The sequence below is a fragment of the Pleurodeles waltl genome, chromosome 1_2 (assembly GCF_031143425.1).
Source record: "Pleurodeles waltl isolate 20211129_DDA chromosome 1_2, aPleWal1.hap1.20221129, whole genome shotgun sequence".
Taxonomy (NCBI): Eukaryota; Metazoa; Chordata; class Amphibia; order Caudata; family Salamandridae; genus Pleurodeles; species Pleurodeles waltl.
This window is the reverse complement of record NC_090437.1, coordinates 1,342,025,938-1,342,043,147: the sequence shown is the minus strand read 5'-3', so window position 1 is coordinate 1,342,043,147 and position 17,210 is coordinate 1,342,025,938. Positions and strand designations below refer to the sequence as shown.

Sequence of the window (17,210 nt, the reverse complement as noted above, 5' to 3'; positions counted from 1 at the left end):
TCACAAGAATGCATGGGTTCGAAAGGTGGACCCATGAGCCTTGTTAAGACAATGTTGAGGTTCCATGAAGGAACAGGTGGTGTCCTTGGTGGTATAATTCTCTTTAGGCCCTCCATAAACGCTTTAATGACAGGTATTCTAAATAGGGAAGTTGAATGAGTAATCTGCAGGTAAGCAGATATTGCTGCGAGATGTATTTTTATGGAAGAGAAAGCTAGATTTGATTTTTGTAAATGTAGTAAATATCCTACTACATCTTTTGGAGATGCATGCAATGGTTGAACTTGATTATTATGGCCGTAACAAACAAATCTTTTCCATTTACTTGCATAGCAGTGTCTAGTGGATGGTCTTCTAGCTTGTTTTATGACCTCCATACACTCTTGTGTGAGGTTTAAGTGTCCAAATTCTAGGATTTCAGGAGCCAAATTGCTAGATTCAGCGATGCTGGGTTTGGATGCCTGATCTGTTGTTTGTGTTGTGTTAACAGATCTGGCCTGTTGGGTAGTTTGACATGAGGTACTACTGACAGGTCTAGTAGTGTCGTATACCAAGGTTGTCTTGCCCATGTTGGTGCTATTAGTATGAGTTTGAGTTTGTTTTGACTCAATCTGTTTACTAGATATGGAAGGAGAGGGAGAGGGGGAAAAGCGTACGCAAATATCCCTGACCAATTCATCCATAGAGCATTGCCTTGAGATTGCCGGTGTGGGTACCTGGATGCGAAGTTTTGGCATTTTGCGTTGTCTTTTGATGCAAATAGATCTATTTGAGGTGTTCCCCAAATTTGGAAGTAAGTGTTCAGGATTTGGGGGTGAATTTCCCATTTGTGGACCTGTTGGTAATCCCGAGAGAGATTGTCTGCTAGCTGGTTCTGGATCCCTGGAATAAACTGTGCTATTAGGCAAATGTGGTTGTGAATTGCCCAATGCCATATTTTTTGTGTTAGGAGACACAACTGTGTCGAGTGTGTTCCCCCCTGTTTGTTTAAATAATACATTGTCGTCATGTTGTCTGTTTTGACAAGAATGTATTTGTGGGTTATCATTGGTTGGAATGCTTTCAACGCTAGAAATACTGCTAACAATTCTAGGTGATTTATATGAAACTTTCTTTGATGTACGTCCCATTGTCCTTGGATGCTGTGTTGATTGAGGTGTGCTCCCCACCCTATCATGGAAGCATCTGTTGTTATCGCGTATTGTGGCACTGGGTCTTGGAAAGGCCGCCCTTTGTTTAAATTTGTACTGTTCCACCATAGAAGCGAGATGTATGTTTGGCGGTCTATCAACACCAGATCTAGAAGTTGACCCTGTGCATGTGACCATTGTGATGCTAGGCACTGTTGTAAGGGCCGCATGTGCAATCTTGCGTTTGGGACAATGGCTATGCATGACGACATCATGCCTAGGAGTTTTAATACCATATTTGCATGTATCTTTTGTGTTGGATACATAGCTTGTATCACCTTGTGAAAATTTTGAACCCTTTGTGGACTTGGAGTGGCTATCCCTTTTGTTGTGTTGATTGTCGCTCCTAAGTATTGCTGTGTTTGACACGGCAAAAGGTGTGACTTTGCATAGTTGATGGAGAAACCCAGTTTGTAAAGGGTTTGTATAACATAATCTGTGTGGTGTGAACACTTTGTTAGCGAGTTGGTCTTGATTAACCAATCGTCTAGGTACGGGAACACGTGTATTTGCTGCCTCCTGATATGTGCAGCTACTACTGCTAGACATTTTGTAAAGACTCTTGGCGCTGTTGTTATTCCGAATGGCAACACTTTGAATTGGTAATGTATTCCTTTGAATACGAACTTTAGGTATTTCCTGTGCGAGGGATGTATCGGTATATGGAAATACGCGTCTTTTAGATCTAACGTTGTCATGTAGTCTTGCTGTTTCAGTAGTGGTATTACGTCTTGTAACGTGACCATGTGAAAGTGGTCTGATTTGATGTAGGTGTTTAGTGTTCTGAGATCTAATATTGGTCTCAGACTTTTGTCCTTTTTCGGTATTAGAAAGTACAGTGAGTAAACTCCTGTGTTCTTTTGTGGACTTGGTACTAATTCTATTGCGTCTTTTTGCAGTAATGCTTGAACTTCTAGTCCTAGAAGGTCTATATGCTGTTTTGACATATTGTGTGTTTTCGGTGGGACGTTTGGAGGGAGTTGGAGAAATTCTATGCAATAACCATGTTGGATAATTGCTAAGACCCAAGTGTCTGTTGTTATTTCCTCCCATGATTTGTGGAACTGGCTTAGTCTTCCCCCCACTGGTGTTGTGTGAAGGGGTTGTGTGACCTGTGAGTCACTGTTTATTTTGAGGGGTTTTGGGACCTTGACATTTTCCCCGGTTTCTTGGGAAGTGGCCCCCTCTGTATTGGCCCCGAAAGCCTCCCCTTTGATATTGTCCCTGGTAGGTAGGTGGTCTTGTTTGTGAGGTGCTGGCTTCTGTGGCTTGACCTCGAAACCCTCCTCTGAAAGTTGTTTTGCGAAATGTGCCAAATGTGCCTCTGCCCTGCGGGGAATAGAGTGCGCCCATGGCTTTGGCTGTGTCAGTGTCCTTCTTTAATTTTTCAATTGCAGTGTCCACTTCCGGGCCAAACAATTGCTGTTCATTGAACGGCATATTGAGCACTGCCTGTTGTATCTCAGGTTTGAAGCCAGATGTGCGCAGCCATGCGTGCCTCCTTATTGTCACAGCAGTATTTATTGTTCTTGCAGCTGTATCTGCTGCATCCATAGAAGAACGGATTTGGTTGTTGGAGATATTTTGCCCCTCTTCAACCACTTGTTTCGCTCGTTTCTGGAATTCTTTGGGGAGGTGCTCGATGAGATGCTGCATCTCGTCCCAATGGGCCCTGTCGTATCGCGCTAGGAGTGCTTGCGAGTTGGCGATGCGCCACTGATTTGCAGCTTGTGCTGCAACCCTTTTCCCGGCTGCATCAAACTTGCGGCTCTCCTTGTCCGGAGGTGGTGCGTCGCCTGATGTGTGCGAGTTGGCTCTTTTACGAGCTGCTCCTACGACTACTGAATCTGGTGTCAGTTGTGATGTAATAAAAGCAGGGTCTGTGGGCGGTGCCTTGTATTTTTTCTCCACCCTTGGAGTTATTGCTCTGCTTTTAACAGGCTCCTTAAAAATCTGTTTAGCGTGCCTTAGCATTCCCGGGAGCATGGGAAGGCTTTGATAATGGCTATGGGTGGAGGACAGGGTGTTAAAGAGGAAGTCATCCTCAATAGGCTCCGAATGTAGCGATACATTATGAAATTCGGCTGCCCTAGCTACCACCTGTGCATATGCTGTACTGTCCTCAGGTGGTGAGGGTTTAGTTGGGTACGACTCTGGACTATTGTCCGATACTGGAGCGTCATAGAGGTCCCATGCTTCCTGATCATCTTGGCTCATGGTGGTATGAGCTGGTGATTGTGGTGGAGTCTGTGCCGGTGATACATGAGTTGACTGTGGTGGAGAGGGTGGTGGAGTTACCCTCTTTACCACCTTTGCTTGTGGTGGCTTGTCTTGTTGCTGGAAGTCAAGTTTACTTTTCCTTCTGATTGGGGGGAAGAGTGCTGATTTTCCCTGTACCCCTTTGGATAAAGATCCGCTTTTGCGTGTGATCTACATCTGTTGTTTGTAATTCCTCCTCAAATCTGTGTCTTTTTAGTTGGGAGGACAGTGATTGTTCCTCTGAGTAGGAACTGGTTTTTGGTTCGGTTGCCGGGTGTTTTGGCACCAAAACCGTGTCTTTAGTTGTTTTCGGCTCCGACGAGATCTTTCTCTTTTTTGGTGTCTTGGCCTCTCGGTGCCGACCATCTTCGGTGCCGCTATCTCTGTGCCGAGCAGCTTCGGTGCCGCTGTCTCTGTGCCGAGCAGCTTCGGTGCCGCTATCTCGGTGTCGACCCTTTTCTGCACCACTCTCTCGGTCCCGAGGTTGCTGCGTGCCTGTGTCTCGACCTGAGTCGGACGACTTCGGCACCAGTTCGCCCTTTTTCGGTGCCGATGGACGGTCACCTACTTTATGAGTTAAGCCATGGCCTGTTGGCAGTGGCGTCCCCTGGGCTTTGTCTGTTTTTTCATGTGATCTTTGTTTCGACGTCTTACTCACGGTTGGTTGCTCTTCGACGTCGAATTCTTCGGAATCCGACTCGTGGATGGAGAAAGTTTCTTCTTCTTCCTCCTCCTCAAACCTTTGTTGTCCTGTCGGCGTGGACGCCATCTGTAACCTCCTGGCTCTTCGGTCTAGGAGCGTTTTTCTCGACCGAAACGCGCGACAGGCCTCACACGTCTCCTCCTTGTGCTCGGGGGACAGGCACAAGTTACAGACCAAATGTTGGTCTGTATAAGGATATTTACTGTGGCATTTAGGACAGAATCGGAACGGGGTCCGTTCCGTCAGTCTCGATGTTGCACGCGGTCGGGCCGACCAGGCCCCGACGGGGGATCGAAAATACCCCGAAGGGCTACCGGAGCTCTTTAAGGTTCGGTGTCGATTTGACCTAACTATCCCGATACCGAACGAAACAATACCGACAAATTTTCCCGAGATTCTGACTAACTTTCCGACCCGAAACACGGAGCGAAAAGGAACACGTCCGAACCCGATGGCGGAAAAAAAACAATCTAAGATGGAGTCGACGCCCATGCGCAATGGAACCGAAGTGGGAGGAGTCCCTCGGTCTCGTGACTCGAAAAGACTTCTTCGAAGAAAAACAACTTGTAACACTCCGAGCTCAACACCAGACGGCGGACTATGCACAGCATGTGTATCTGCAGCTACACATGCCACCGAACACATATTTCTTAAAGTCTTATTGAATTATCAGTGGAATTATTCAGTGTTCATGAAAGTCAAGGAAAAACTCATCTTGGAGAAGCTTTCAGCAGAAATGACAGGTACACTAACATTTTCTACATGTTCTCTGCTCACTACACCCAGCTCTTCTTACCTTGGCAGAGTTCTTCAGCTGGTAGACTGCAGGGTCATCTCCAGACTTGCCAGCAGCTGCCTTCGTCGCACTGATGAGGTCTCCCAGAGCCTTGGCCACATCTTTCACTGCATTGATCAGGACCACCTAAAACACAAGATTATTTGAGGCAGAGATCAAGCTCTGTGCACGTAAACGTTCAATGAAGGAGTTAAAGACCAAAGAATAAGAAAGTGATCTACTGTTCCCACATTTCACTGTTAGACCAAAGGTGCCTTTAGTGTTTGAAAAACCAAAGCAGAGAAGGCAGACAAACGTTTTCAACAAATTCAACACTCAGGGCACAAGCGAGGTAAAATGATCTCTCCACGGCAGCAGGAGTTTTGTAATAAATTTAATTCATGAATAAAGAGTTCATGACAAAGCGTCCATATGATAAAAGGGGCACAAAGCTCTGAAGCCCCCCAACTGTCACCTTGGAACACGGAATACCATGACATCATTATCATGATGTCATGATATTCCATGCTCTCAGTACAACACAAGATCACCACATTATTTCCCCCCCCTTTTTTTTTTATAACAGAACTGAATTAAAACAATATACTACTACAACATTACTGTTAACTTCAATACCTCCAATTTTGAGTGACACAAAATATGTACTGTAATGAAAATGTCACTTACCCAGTGTACATCTGTTCGTGGCATCAGTCGCAGTAGATTCGCATGTTCTGCAATAGCTCGCCATCTGGTGTTGGGCCGGAGTGTTACAAGTTGTTTTTCTTCGAAGAAGTCTTTCGAGTCACGGGACCGAGTGACTCCTCCTTTTGTCTCCATTGCGCATGGGCGTCGACTCCATCTTCGATTGTTTTTCCCCGCAGAGGGTGAGGTAGGAGTTGAATTGTAGTAATAGTGCCCATGCAATGGAGTGACTAAGTATGCACCTATTTAAGGTTGAGATGATACATATATAAATAATTGAAGGTAACTTCCAAACTGCTACAGGCTCCCGGGGAGGCGGGTGGGCACATGCGAATCTACTGCGACTGATGCCACGAACAGATGTACACTGGGTAAGTGACATTTTCAGTTCGATGGCATCTGTCGCTGTAGATACGCATGTTCTGCATAGACTAGTAAGCAGTTATTTCCCCAAAAGCGGTGGATCAGCCTGTAGGAGTGGAAGTAGTCTGAAATAATGTTCTTAATACAGCTTGACCTACTGTGGCTTGTTGTGCGGATAACACGTCTACACAGTAGTGCTTGGTAAATGTGTGAGGCGTAGACCATGTGGCTGCCTTACATATTTCTTGCATTGGGATGTTTCCTAGAAAGGCCATGGTAGCACCTTTCTTTCTGGTTGAGTGTGCCCTTGGTGTAATGGGCAGCTGTCGTTTAGCTTTAAGGTAGCAGATTTGGATGCATTTAACTATCCATCTGGCTATACCTTGTTTTGAAATTGGGTTTCCTGCATGAGGTTTTTGAAATGCAATAAAGAGTTGTTTAGTCTTTCTGATGTTTTTGTTCTGTCAATGTAATACATCAATGCTCTTTTGACATCTAATGTATGTAGCGCCCTTTCAGCTACGGTATCTGGCTGTGGAAAGAACACTGGAAGTTCCACTGTTTGATTTAGATGGAACGGTGAAATAACCTTTGGCAAAAATTTAGGATTGGTCCTTAAGACGACTTTATTTTTGTGTAGTTGTATAAAAGGTTCCTGTATTGTAAACACCTGAATCTCGCTTACTCTTCTTAGGGAAGTAATGGCGATGAGAAATGCCACCTTCCAGGTTAGGAACTGTATGTCGCAGGAGTGCATGGGTTCAAAAGGTGGACCCATAAGTCTAGTTAGGACAACATTTAGGTTCCATGAAGGAACAGGTAGTGTTCTTGGTGGTATAATTCTCCTAAGGCCCTCCATGAATGCTTTAATGACTGGTATCTTATATAGGGAAGTTGAATAGGTAGTCTGCAGGTATGCAGAAATTGCTGCAAGGTGTATTTTAATGGAAGAGAAAGCTAGGTTAGATTTTTGTAAGTGAAGCAAGTAACCCACTACATGTTCTGGAGTTGTGTGTAATGGTTGTATTTGATTAATATGGCAGTAGCAAACAAACCTCTTCCATTTACTTGCATAACAGTGCCTGGTGGATGGCCTTCTGGCCTGTTTTATGACTTCCATACATTCTTGGGTAAGTTGTAAGTGCCCGAATTCTAGGATTTCAGGAGCCAGATTGCTAGATTCAGCGATGCTGGATCTGGGTGTCTGATCTTTTGGTTGTGCTGTGTCAACAGATCTGGCCTGTTGGGCAATTTGATGCAGGGTACCACTGATAGGTCTAGCAGCGTTGTGTACCAGGGTTGCCTTGCCCAAGTTGGTGCTATCAATATGAGTTTGAGTTTGCTTTGACTGAGTTTGTTTACCAGGTAAGGAAGGAGAGGGAGAGGAGGAAAAGCGTAAGCAAATATCCCTGACCAGTTCATCCATAGGGCATTGCCTTGGGATTGTTTGTGTGGGTATCTGGATGCGAAGTTTTGGCATTTTGCGTTCTCCCTTGTCGCAAACAAGTCTATCTGAGGTGTTCCCCAGAGTTTGAAATAAGTGTTCAGAATTTGGGGGTGAATTTCCCATTCGTGGACCTGTTGATGATCTCGAGAGAGATTGTCTGCGAGTTGATTTTGGATCCCTGGTATAAACTGTGCTATTAGGCGAATTTGGTTGTGAATTGCCCAATGCCAAATTTTTTGTGCTAGCAGGCTTAACTGCGTGGAGTGCGTCCCCCCCTGCTTGTTTAGATAATACATTGTTGTCATGTTGTCTGTTTTGACGAGAATGTATTTGTGAACTATTATTGGTTGGAAGGCTTTTAGTGCTTGAAAAACTGCTAGAAGTTCTAGGTGATTGATATGCAGTTTTGTTTGATGTACGTTCCATTGTCCTTGTATGCTGTGTTGATCGAGGTGTGCTCCCCACCCTGTCATGGAAGCATCTGTTGTTATTACGTATTGTGGCACTGGGTCTTGGAAAGGCCGCCCCTTGTTTAAATTTATGTTGTTCCACCACAGAAGCGAGAGGTAAGTTTGGCGGTCTATTAACACCAGATCTAGAAGGTGACCTTGTGCTTGAGACCACTGTGATGCTAGGCATTGTTGTAAGGGCCTCATGTGCAGTCTTGCGTTTGGGACAATGGCTATGCATGAAGACATCATGCCTAGGAGTTGTAATACCATCTTTGCCTGTATCTTTTGTGTTGGATACATGCGTTGTATGATGGTGTTGAAATTTAGAATTCTTTGTGGACTTGGAGTGGCTACTCCCTTTGATGTGTCTATTATGGCTCCTAGGTATTGTTGTACCTTGCGCGGCAGAATGTTGGATTTTGTAAAGTTGACGGTGAACCCGAGTTTGAAGAGGGTTTGTATGATCTGATTTGTGTGATTTGAGCACTGTATGAACGAATGGGCCTTGATTAGCCAGTCGTCCAAATATGGGAACACATGTATTTGCTGCCTTCTTATGTGTGCAGCGACTACCGCTAGACATTTGGTAAAGACTCTTGGTGCGGTTGTTAATCCGAAAGGCAGTACTTTGAATTGGTAATGTATTCCTTTGAATACAAACCTTAGGTATTTCCTGTGCGATGGGTGTATTGGTATATGGAAATAAGCATCCTTGAGGTCTAAAGTTGCCATGTAGTCGTGTAGTTTTAGCAATGGCAATACTTCTTGTAGTGTGACCATGTGGAAGTGGTCTGATTTGATGAAAGTGTTCACTACTCTGAGGTCTAGGATTGGTCTCAGTGTTTTGTCCTTCTTTGGTATCAGAAAGTACAGTGAGTAAACTCCTGTGTTTATTTGTGTGTTTGGCACTAATTCGATTGCATTCTTTTGCAATAGTGCCTGCACTTCTATCTCCAGGAGATTGGAATGGTGTGTTGTTAGATTTTGTGCTTTTGGTGGTATGTTTGGAGGGAATTGTAGAAATTCTATGCAATAACCATGTTGGATAATTGCTAGAACCCAAGTGTCTGTAGTGATTTTCTCCCATGCTTTGTAATAATGACCTATTCTTCCCCCCACTGGTGTTGTGTGGAGGGGGTGAGTGACATGTGAGTCACTGTTTAGTAGTAGGGGTTTTGGGGCTTTGAAATCTCCCTCTATTTCTAGGGAATTGCCCTCCTCTATATTGTCCCCGAAAACCTCCTCTATACTGTCCCTGGTAACTGGACGGTGTGGCTTGTGAGGTGCTGGCTTGTGTGCTTTGACCCCGAAACCCCCCTCGAAAGGGCGTTTTACGGAATGTGCTGTAATTCCCTCTGCTTTGCGGGGAGTAGAGTGCGCCCATGGCTTTGGCAGTGTCTGTATCTTTTTTGAGTTTCTCAATCGCTGTGTCCACTTCTGGACCGAACAGTTCTTTTTCATTAAAAGGCATATTGAGAACTGCTTGTTGAATCTCTGGTTTAAATCCAGACGTTCGGAGCCATGCATGCCTTCTGATAGTTACAGATGTATTAATTGTCCGTGCAGCTGTATCTGCAGCGTCCATGGAGGAGCGTATCTGGTTGTTGGAGATGGTCTGTCCCTCTTCAACCACTTGTTTTGCCCTATTTTGTAAGTCCTTGGGCAGATGTTCAATGAGATGTTGCATCTCGTACCAGTGGGCTCTGTCATAGCGCGCAAGTAGTGCCTGGGAGTTCGCGATGCGCCACTGGTTTGCAGCTTGTGCTGCGACTCTTTTACCAGCTGCATCGAACTTGCAGCTTTCTTTATCTGGGGGTGGTGCATCTCCAGATGTGTGAGAGTTGGCCCTTTTCCTAGCTGCTCCTTCAACGACAGAGTCTGGTGGCAGATGTGTAGTGATGAAAACCGGGTCCGTAGGAGGCGGCTTATACTTTTTTTCCACCCATGGTGTGATTGCCCTACTTTTGACCGGCTCCTTAAAGATGTCTTTTGCGTGCCGGAGCATACCAGGGAGCATAGGCAGGCTTTGGTATGAGCTGTGGGTGGAGGAGAGTGTGTTGAATAAGAAATCATCCTCGACCTGTTCTGAGTGGAGGCTTACGTGGTGAAATTGTGCTGCTCTAGCCACCACTTGAGAGTACGCGGTGCTGTCTTCTGGTGGAGATGGCTTTGTAGGGTATGCCTCCGGACTGTTATCTGACACTGGGGCGTCATATAGGTCCCATGCGTCCTGATCTTGGTCACCCTGGCTCATGGTGGTGTGAGCTGGGGAGTGTGATGGAGTTTGTGCTGGTGAAACGTTAATCACGGGCGGAGGAGAGGGTGGTGGTGTAACTCTTTTCACCACTTTTGGTTGTGGTGTTTGTTCCGTCTGGAACTCCAACCTTCTCTTTCTCCTAATGGGGGGAAGGGTGCTTATTTTTCCTGTCCCCTGCTGAATGAAGATACGCTTTTGCGTATGGTCTACATCAGTTGCTTGTAGCTCTTCCTCAAACCTATGCTTCTGCATTTGGGAGGTTAGCGAGTGCTCTTCTGTATAAGAGCCTGAAGCTGGGTCGCTTGCAGTCTGTTTCGGCATCGAAACTTTGTCTGCGTGTTTTTTCGGCTCCGAGGTGACTTTTTTCCTTTTCGGGGCCGAAACCTCTCGGCGTCGATCTGTTTCGGTGCCGCTGTCTCGGCGTCGAGCCGTGTCCACACCGGCATCTCGGTGTCGAGGCTTGTCTCCAGCACTTTCTCGGTCCCGAGAAGGCTGCGTGCCGGTGTCTCGACCGGAGTCGGACGATCTCGGCACTGTTTGGGCCTTTTTCGGTGCCGACGGTCGGTCACCGATTTTATGGGTCGAGCCATGGCCTGGTGGCAGTGGCGTCCCCTGGGCCTTGTAAATGTTCCTTTGAGTGGATTTCGACGTCTTACTCACGGTTTGTGTATCGTCGAATCCTTCGGAGTCTGAGTCTTGGATCGAGAAGGTACCTTCCTCTTCTTGTTCCTCGAACTCCCGTTGGGCTGTCGGAGCGGACGCCATCTGAAGTCTTCTGGCTCGACGGTCTCGGAGTGTTTTTCGGGACCGGAACGCACGACAGGCCTCGCAGGTGTCTTCGCTGTGCTCAGGTGACAGGCACAGGTTGCAGACCAAGTGTTGGTCTGTGTAGGGGTATTTATTGTGGCATTTGGGGCAGAAACGGACCGGGGTCCGTTCCATCGGCGTTCTTCAGCACGCGGTCGGGCCGACCAGGCCCCGACAGAGGATCGAAAAAACTACCCCGAAGGGCACCGGAGCTCTCCGATCTTCGATGCGGTGTGGAATCTAAGTACGCCGATCCCGAACGCAACAATACCGACGAAAATCTTCCGAAATTAGCTAATTTTCCGTTCCGAAACTCGGAGCGACAGGAACACGTCCGAACCCGATGGCGGAAAAAAAACAATCGAAGATGGAGTCGACGCCCATGCGCAATGGAGACAAAAGGAGGAGTCACTCGGTCCCGTGACTCGAAAGACTTCTTCGAAGAAAAACAACTTGTAACACTCCGGCCCAACACCAGATGGCGAGCTATTGCAGAACATGCGTATCTACAGCAACAGATGCCATCGAACTATATGTTACATGAATATTACTAATACGTGATAAAGTCTTGAAATTTCTTTGGTTTGTGACGAATTCTAGTACTCGTTCTACTTCTGTGACAACCACTACCCGGTTTACTTATTCTACTGGATTGAGTATTCTCAACCTGCTTTTGTACAGCCGGATCCAAAGCTATGCGTGAAGTACTCCTCCAACTCCCATCAGATAACATCACCGCATTCTTACGTACTTCACGTATCTGTTGAGAATCTTTAAATTTAGATAGACCTTTTCTAACTAATACCGGGTTTTTTACTCTTACCCACTCACCCACCTGCAACTCCCTAATTCTGTTATTTTCGTCTGATCTCCGTAATCCACACAAATTAGCGTTGTGTTCTGCAACTTGCCAGACCTCCTTCAAGTCACTACCCTCCAGGAACAACTTTACCATCCAAAAAGGACATATTTCCGTAGATGCTAATCTCCCTTCTCATTAGTTCAAAAGGGGTTTTCCCCGTGGCAACATGAGGTCTAGTGCGATAAGACCATACTAGTTCCTTTATAGCTTGATCTACTGATGAGTGATTTCTGTAAGAAGCCTGAATGCAGTCTATCAAAACACGATTGAATCGCTCTACCATGCCATTACTTTGTGGATGATAAAGTTGTGTTCTTATGTGCGTGACACCACATTTACTCAAGAATTGAAGCATCTCTGATGACACAAATTGAACCCCGTTGTCAGTTAAGATTTTCTCTGGGAAACCTTCACGACTAAAGATTTTCTTTAAACAACTGATCACAAGACGAGTGGTGGGAAACCTTACTGGTTCAACTTCTACCCATCTGGATAGATGGTCAACTATGACCACAAAATATCTCATGTCAGGAGGCAAAATGTGATAAGGACCAAGAAAATCAAGCCCCAGCTTTTGCCAAGCTCTCGCGGGAGACGGAACAAATGTACTAGTCACACCGTCAGTAATCAACACTTTATCACTGGTACAACACCTTGTACAGTTTTTTACAAAATCATCAATTTCTTTATCCATCCCTGGCCACCAAAAATCAGACGTCAATCTTCTTTTAGTAATCGTGGCCCCCAGATGACCAGCATGTGATGTAGTAATTAAACTCCTCCTCAAACATACAGGTGGAACAAGTTTCTTCCCTCTGACTAATTTATCACCCTCAATAGACAGTTCATCAGATATTTTCCAAAACGGTTGTAGCTCTGATGGTAAACACTTTTCCTTGGGCCAACCTACTTTGACCATGTGCATTACTTCATACAAGATTTTGTCATTTAACACCGCCTTTGTCCATTCTTCTTCATCTAAAGGCATGTCATTCTCAGTTACGCAAGCAACAAAGCATTCTTCGATTTCTGTTTCCCATTCTTGTTCATCATTATGTTCAATGGGTAACCTAGATAGACAATCTGCCCTCCTATTCCTTCCACCAGGAATATATTCAACTGTGAAGGTAAACTCCAGTAACTTGGCAGATAGTCTAGCAATTCGCGCCGTTGAACGTTTCATTTTTCTGCCAGGTAGTATTTCCACCAGAGGTCTATGATCAGTTTTCAACGTGAAGACCTGCCCCACAGATACTGTTTACATTTTTCAATACTCCACACACAAGCTAGGAGTTCCTTCTCGATAACAGAATATTTACGTTCAACCTGTCTTAATGTTCTTGATGCAAATCCCATAGTGCTCTCATACCCATCATCAGACAATTGTGAAAGAACAGCCCCAAGACCATACTCGCACGCATCAACAGTCACTACAGTACTCCTTTTTTCTGAAAACGGTTGTAAAGCGGGAACATCAACAATTTCATGTTTGATCTGTTCAAACATACTGTTACATTCATCAGACCATACAAGTACGGAATTCTTCAATGCTAATCTAAAGCATTCTGTGTTTTTTGCGAATTTGTTTTAGGAATTTGGCATAAAATTCGCACAAACCAAGAAATTACAAAAGTTGGTCTCTGGATTTAGGAGCTGGGGCTTCTAATATGCTTTTGACTAAACTTGGTTTAGGTTTAACACCACCCTCTAAAAAAACATGGCCAAGATACTCAATCTCCCTGGCTTTGAAAACATTTTTGTCTCCTCTTAATGTCACACCTCTATTTTCTAATGTACATAGAACTTCTTCTAAAACTTTATTGTGTGTCATTTCATCACAGGAAAAAAGCAAAATGTCATCTTGAAAAATTACAACATTGGGATTATCAGGAAACATGTCTGACATCAATCTTTGAAACGCTGCGGCCGCCGAGGCTAAGCCAAAAGCTAATCTGCAGAATTGAAAGGTTCCATCAGGAGTAATAAACGCTGTCAAATGTCTTGAATCCGCATCTAAATCTACTTGATGATAGGCCGACTTTAGGTCTAGTTTGGTAAACCACCTGGATGAACCAATTTTTGCAATCAACTCATCGATTCACGGAAGTGGAAAACTGTCTGCCCATATTGCTTTATTTAAGCTTCTCAAGTCCACACACATTCTTAGTTCACCCGTTTTTTTCTTGCCTAAAACTATGGGAGACAACCACAATGTTGCTTCAACTTTTTCAATTACACCTTGTTTACACATTTCTTTTAACAGATTAGATAATTCAGATCTTACACTTAAGGGTATATTTCTTAGTTTATGTTTAACAGGGACAGCATCATGCTTGAGTTTTATTCTGTGCGCGTAATTAGTAATTTTACCTAACTGTTCACAAAACAATTTTTAAAATTTTTGTTGCCAATCACATACATGATTTGAAGCAACATTAATTGGACTTGCACTTTCTTTTTCTATTACCACAGGTTTGTCTCGACCCGGCTTGATGGCAAGATTGAATTCTGCTTGATGAAGTAGTCCTAGAACATTGATGCCTTTCTTAGCAACATAGACTTTCCCCCGTAATGTCTTATCCAGAATAGTCAATGATGCCCAGAAATAACCCAGCAAATCAATTTTGCTAGCTTCAAACGCAACCGTGGCTACATCTGGAGGATAGAGAATTTTAGAAACCCAATTTTCCTTATATTTATCTTGTGCTATAATGGTTATTCTAGCCCCTGTATCTACTAATAATTTGATTTTTGTCCCCTCAATCATTACATCAATATCCGGATCATTGACAACCTTGTTGATATTGGCAACATCTTTGACAACTAAGACATACTCATTCATTTGTTCACCCGCAACACTTTTAGTATCATCACTCAACACACAACGAACATTGTTTTTCTGGCACTCCTACACACTCTTGCAAAATGTCCTGTTTTGTTACAATTTCTGCACTGTTGATGAATCGCTGGGCAGTTCTTAAAAGATGACACATGCGTAGAAGAACCGCATCTGTAACATATTGGTTTCTGATTAAACTTATTCCTGACTGAAGTGTTGTCCTGTTTTTTCTCAAAATGATCTTGTTTTTTATTGTTGCTGTTTTGCGCATTAACAACTGCTCCAGAAATGGTTGTTTTAGACATAGATGCTTCTAACTGTTTGGCGTCTTCCATCGAACACTCAATGCTCTTGGCAATGTCAATGGCCTTGTCTAACGAAGGATCCTTGCATGTCAGTAATTTCTTTTGGATTCTTTTTGAATGACATCTGGCAATTAGTTGATCTCTGATGAGTTGTGATGTAAAGTTCTCAAATTCACACTTGGCTGCTAAAATCTTCATTGCAGTTATAAAAGTGTCTATGCTCTCAGTGGAGCTTTGTGATCTTGTGAAAAATTTGTATCGATGTACTACAATGTTCTTTGTTTTGATAAAATATTTATCTAGTTGGGCAATGGCCATTTCAAACTCATCCAGTTCCTCCTCTTCGGCCAATTCATAGACCAGAAGATGACCAAAAATGTTTTGGCCTTCAACTCCCAGATGATAATACAATAAACTTTTTTTTCCTTTCCGGTCTAAATTTGTGGCCATCTATAGCCCCAAGATATGCCTTGAACGAGCGCAGCCACAATTTCCATTCAAGAGGTGGATCGCCAGGATCTCGTAGAAAAGGTGCTGGATGTAACATATTTTGCATATTTTTATAGAAAGAGAAAAAAAAATTATATACTGTATTGCTACTTATTATTACTTTTTTTTTTTTAAATGTTCAAGTCAAAACACCAACTAAAATATGGCTGAAAAATAAACCAAAAAAAAAATAAGCTTAATGTATGAGTCCATCTTCTATTTCAACGGTAAAGTGAAGAACTGTAGATCTTTTCTATGTTTATTGCCAGTTTATTTTTTTAAACGCAGCATCCTATTAACAAAAACGTCCATGTTAACACCAAGAGATCAGATCCACTGAGTTTTTCTTCTTCTTTCCTTTTTTTTTTTTTCTTTAAATAAGACAGGGACTTTGATAAAATCACACACGCTCGTACCGAGACGTGTATACAGATGCACGTGTACTGGGAAAAGCTACACGCGCTCGTGCAGACGCGCGTGTGACAAGAAAAGCTACACGCGCTTGTGCAGACACGCGAGTAACTCAAGCCGCGTGTGCTCGTGCCATCGTGCGAGCGAATAGGGAACAGCCGTTCCCAACCAGTAAACGTTCCTGGCAGAAATACAATTAATGTCCTTGCGGCACTGAAACAACAGTGCGGACAGTTATGTGCCCTCAGCAGCACGACATGTAAATCAAAAAACAAAGCGGCTCACGTAGAATTCGATGAATAGCTCGGTATCAGACGGCCGATCTTTCCACTTCTAGTATTTCCAACAACGCTTCACGACCAATTTTGATCCTCGTCGCCACTAAAATGATCTCTCCACGGCAGCAGGAGTTTTGTAATAAATTTAATTCATAAATAAAGAGTTCATGACAAAGCGTCCATATGATGAAAGGGGCACAGAGCTCTGAAGCCCCCCAACTGTCACCTTGGAACACGGAATACCATGACATCATTATCGTGATGTCATGATATTCCATGCTCTCAGTACATCACAAGATCACCACACGAGGGCAACCGGTTCTTGAAAAAATATTTTGCATAAGATGTAAACGCACACACTTTGAATGGGTTCTTTTTATGTAGTCCTAAAATTTGTAAATATTCTAATGCCAAAGTCAGTATGAAGCCACCTTTGCTGAGCACAACATATTGCTTGATATGCAATTTACACATCTGCCATAACAACCTCTTCAAGTTAACTTCGACAGTGAGACAAGCCCTGCATTTAAATGCTGAAGCCCTCAGCCTCATCCATTTCCACACTTGTTGAAGCGGAGTATCTTTCTTGATGATATGCCACGCATGGGGAAACTGCGTGAAAGGAGACAAGTATAGCAAGGCAGGGAAATTACAAGGAAGCCAGTATGCAGGAAACTGGTCTTGCAACAAAAAGTATTGAGGTACGCAGGAAAATGTTTACTGTCACGGGGGCTCACCATGGTCACATCAACAGTCTACCATGTAAGACAAAGCTAGGGGGATAGGTAAGCAGGTGACCGTGCCTGCAGGAATTCTGAAATTGTCTGGCACTTGACAACGCTGTAGTCAACCGAGACTCGAGTCACATTTTCTGGATTCACTGTGATGTGGTGTGGCAGGATGGCCGTACACTACTGGTGCATGCCAGGGCTCTCTGCAGTTTGGGAACAGCAATAACTTGCTGCAGTGCAGGCACGTCTGTAAGGAATGTGGCCCTTCCAAGAACAGGGTCTCTGCATCAGTTTATGATTGTGTACATCATGAAGGAGCGACACCCTTCCTCTATAG

The 17,210-nt window shown here is 44.1% G+C and overlaps 1 protein-coding gene across 3 annotated transcripts in view; it reads right to left on the bottom strand.

Annotated features, from left to right (window-relative positions):
• TLN1 (talin 1) overlaps positions 1-17,210 on the bottom strand; it is a 687,540-nt gene that overhangs the window by 227,488 nt on the left and 442,842 nt on the right. For all 3 annotated transcript variants that reach the window (XM_069205713.1, XM_069205712.1, XM_069205714.1), the window contains one exon: positions 4,949-5,074. In XM_069205713.1, the coding sequence (XP_069061814.1) occupies positions 4,949-5,074 (126 nt within the window). The remainder of the gene's footprint in view (positions 1-4,948; positions 5,075-17,210) is intronic.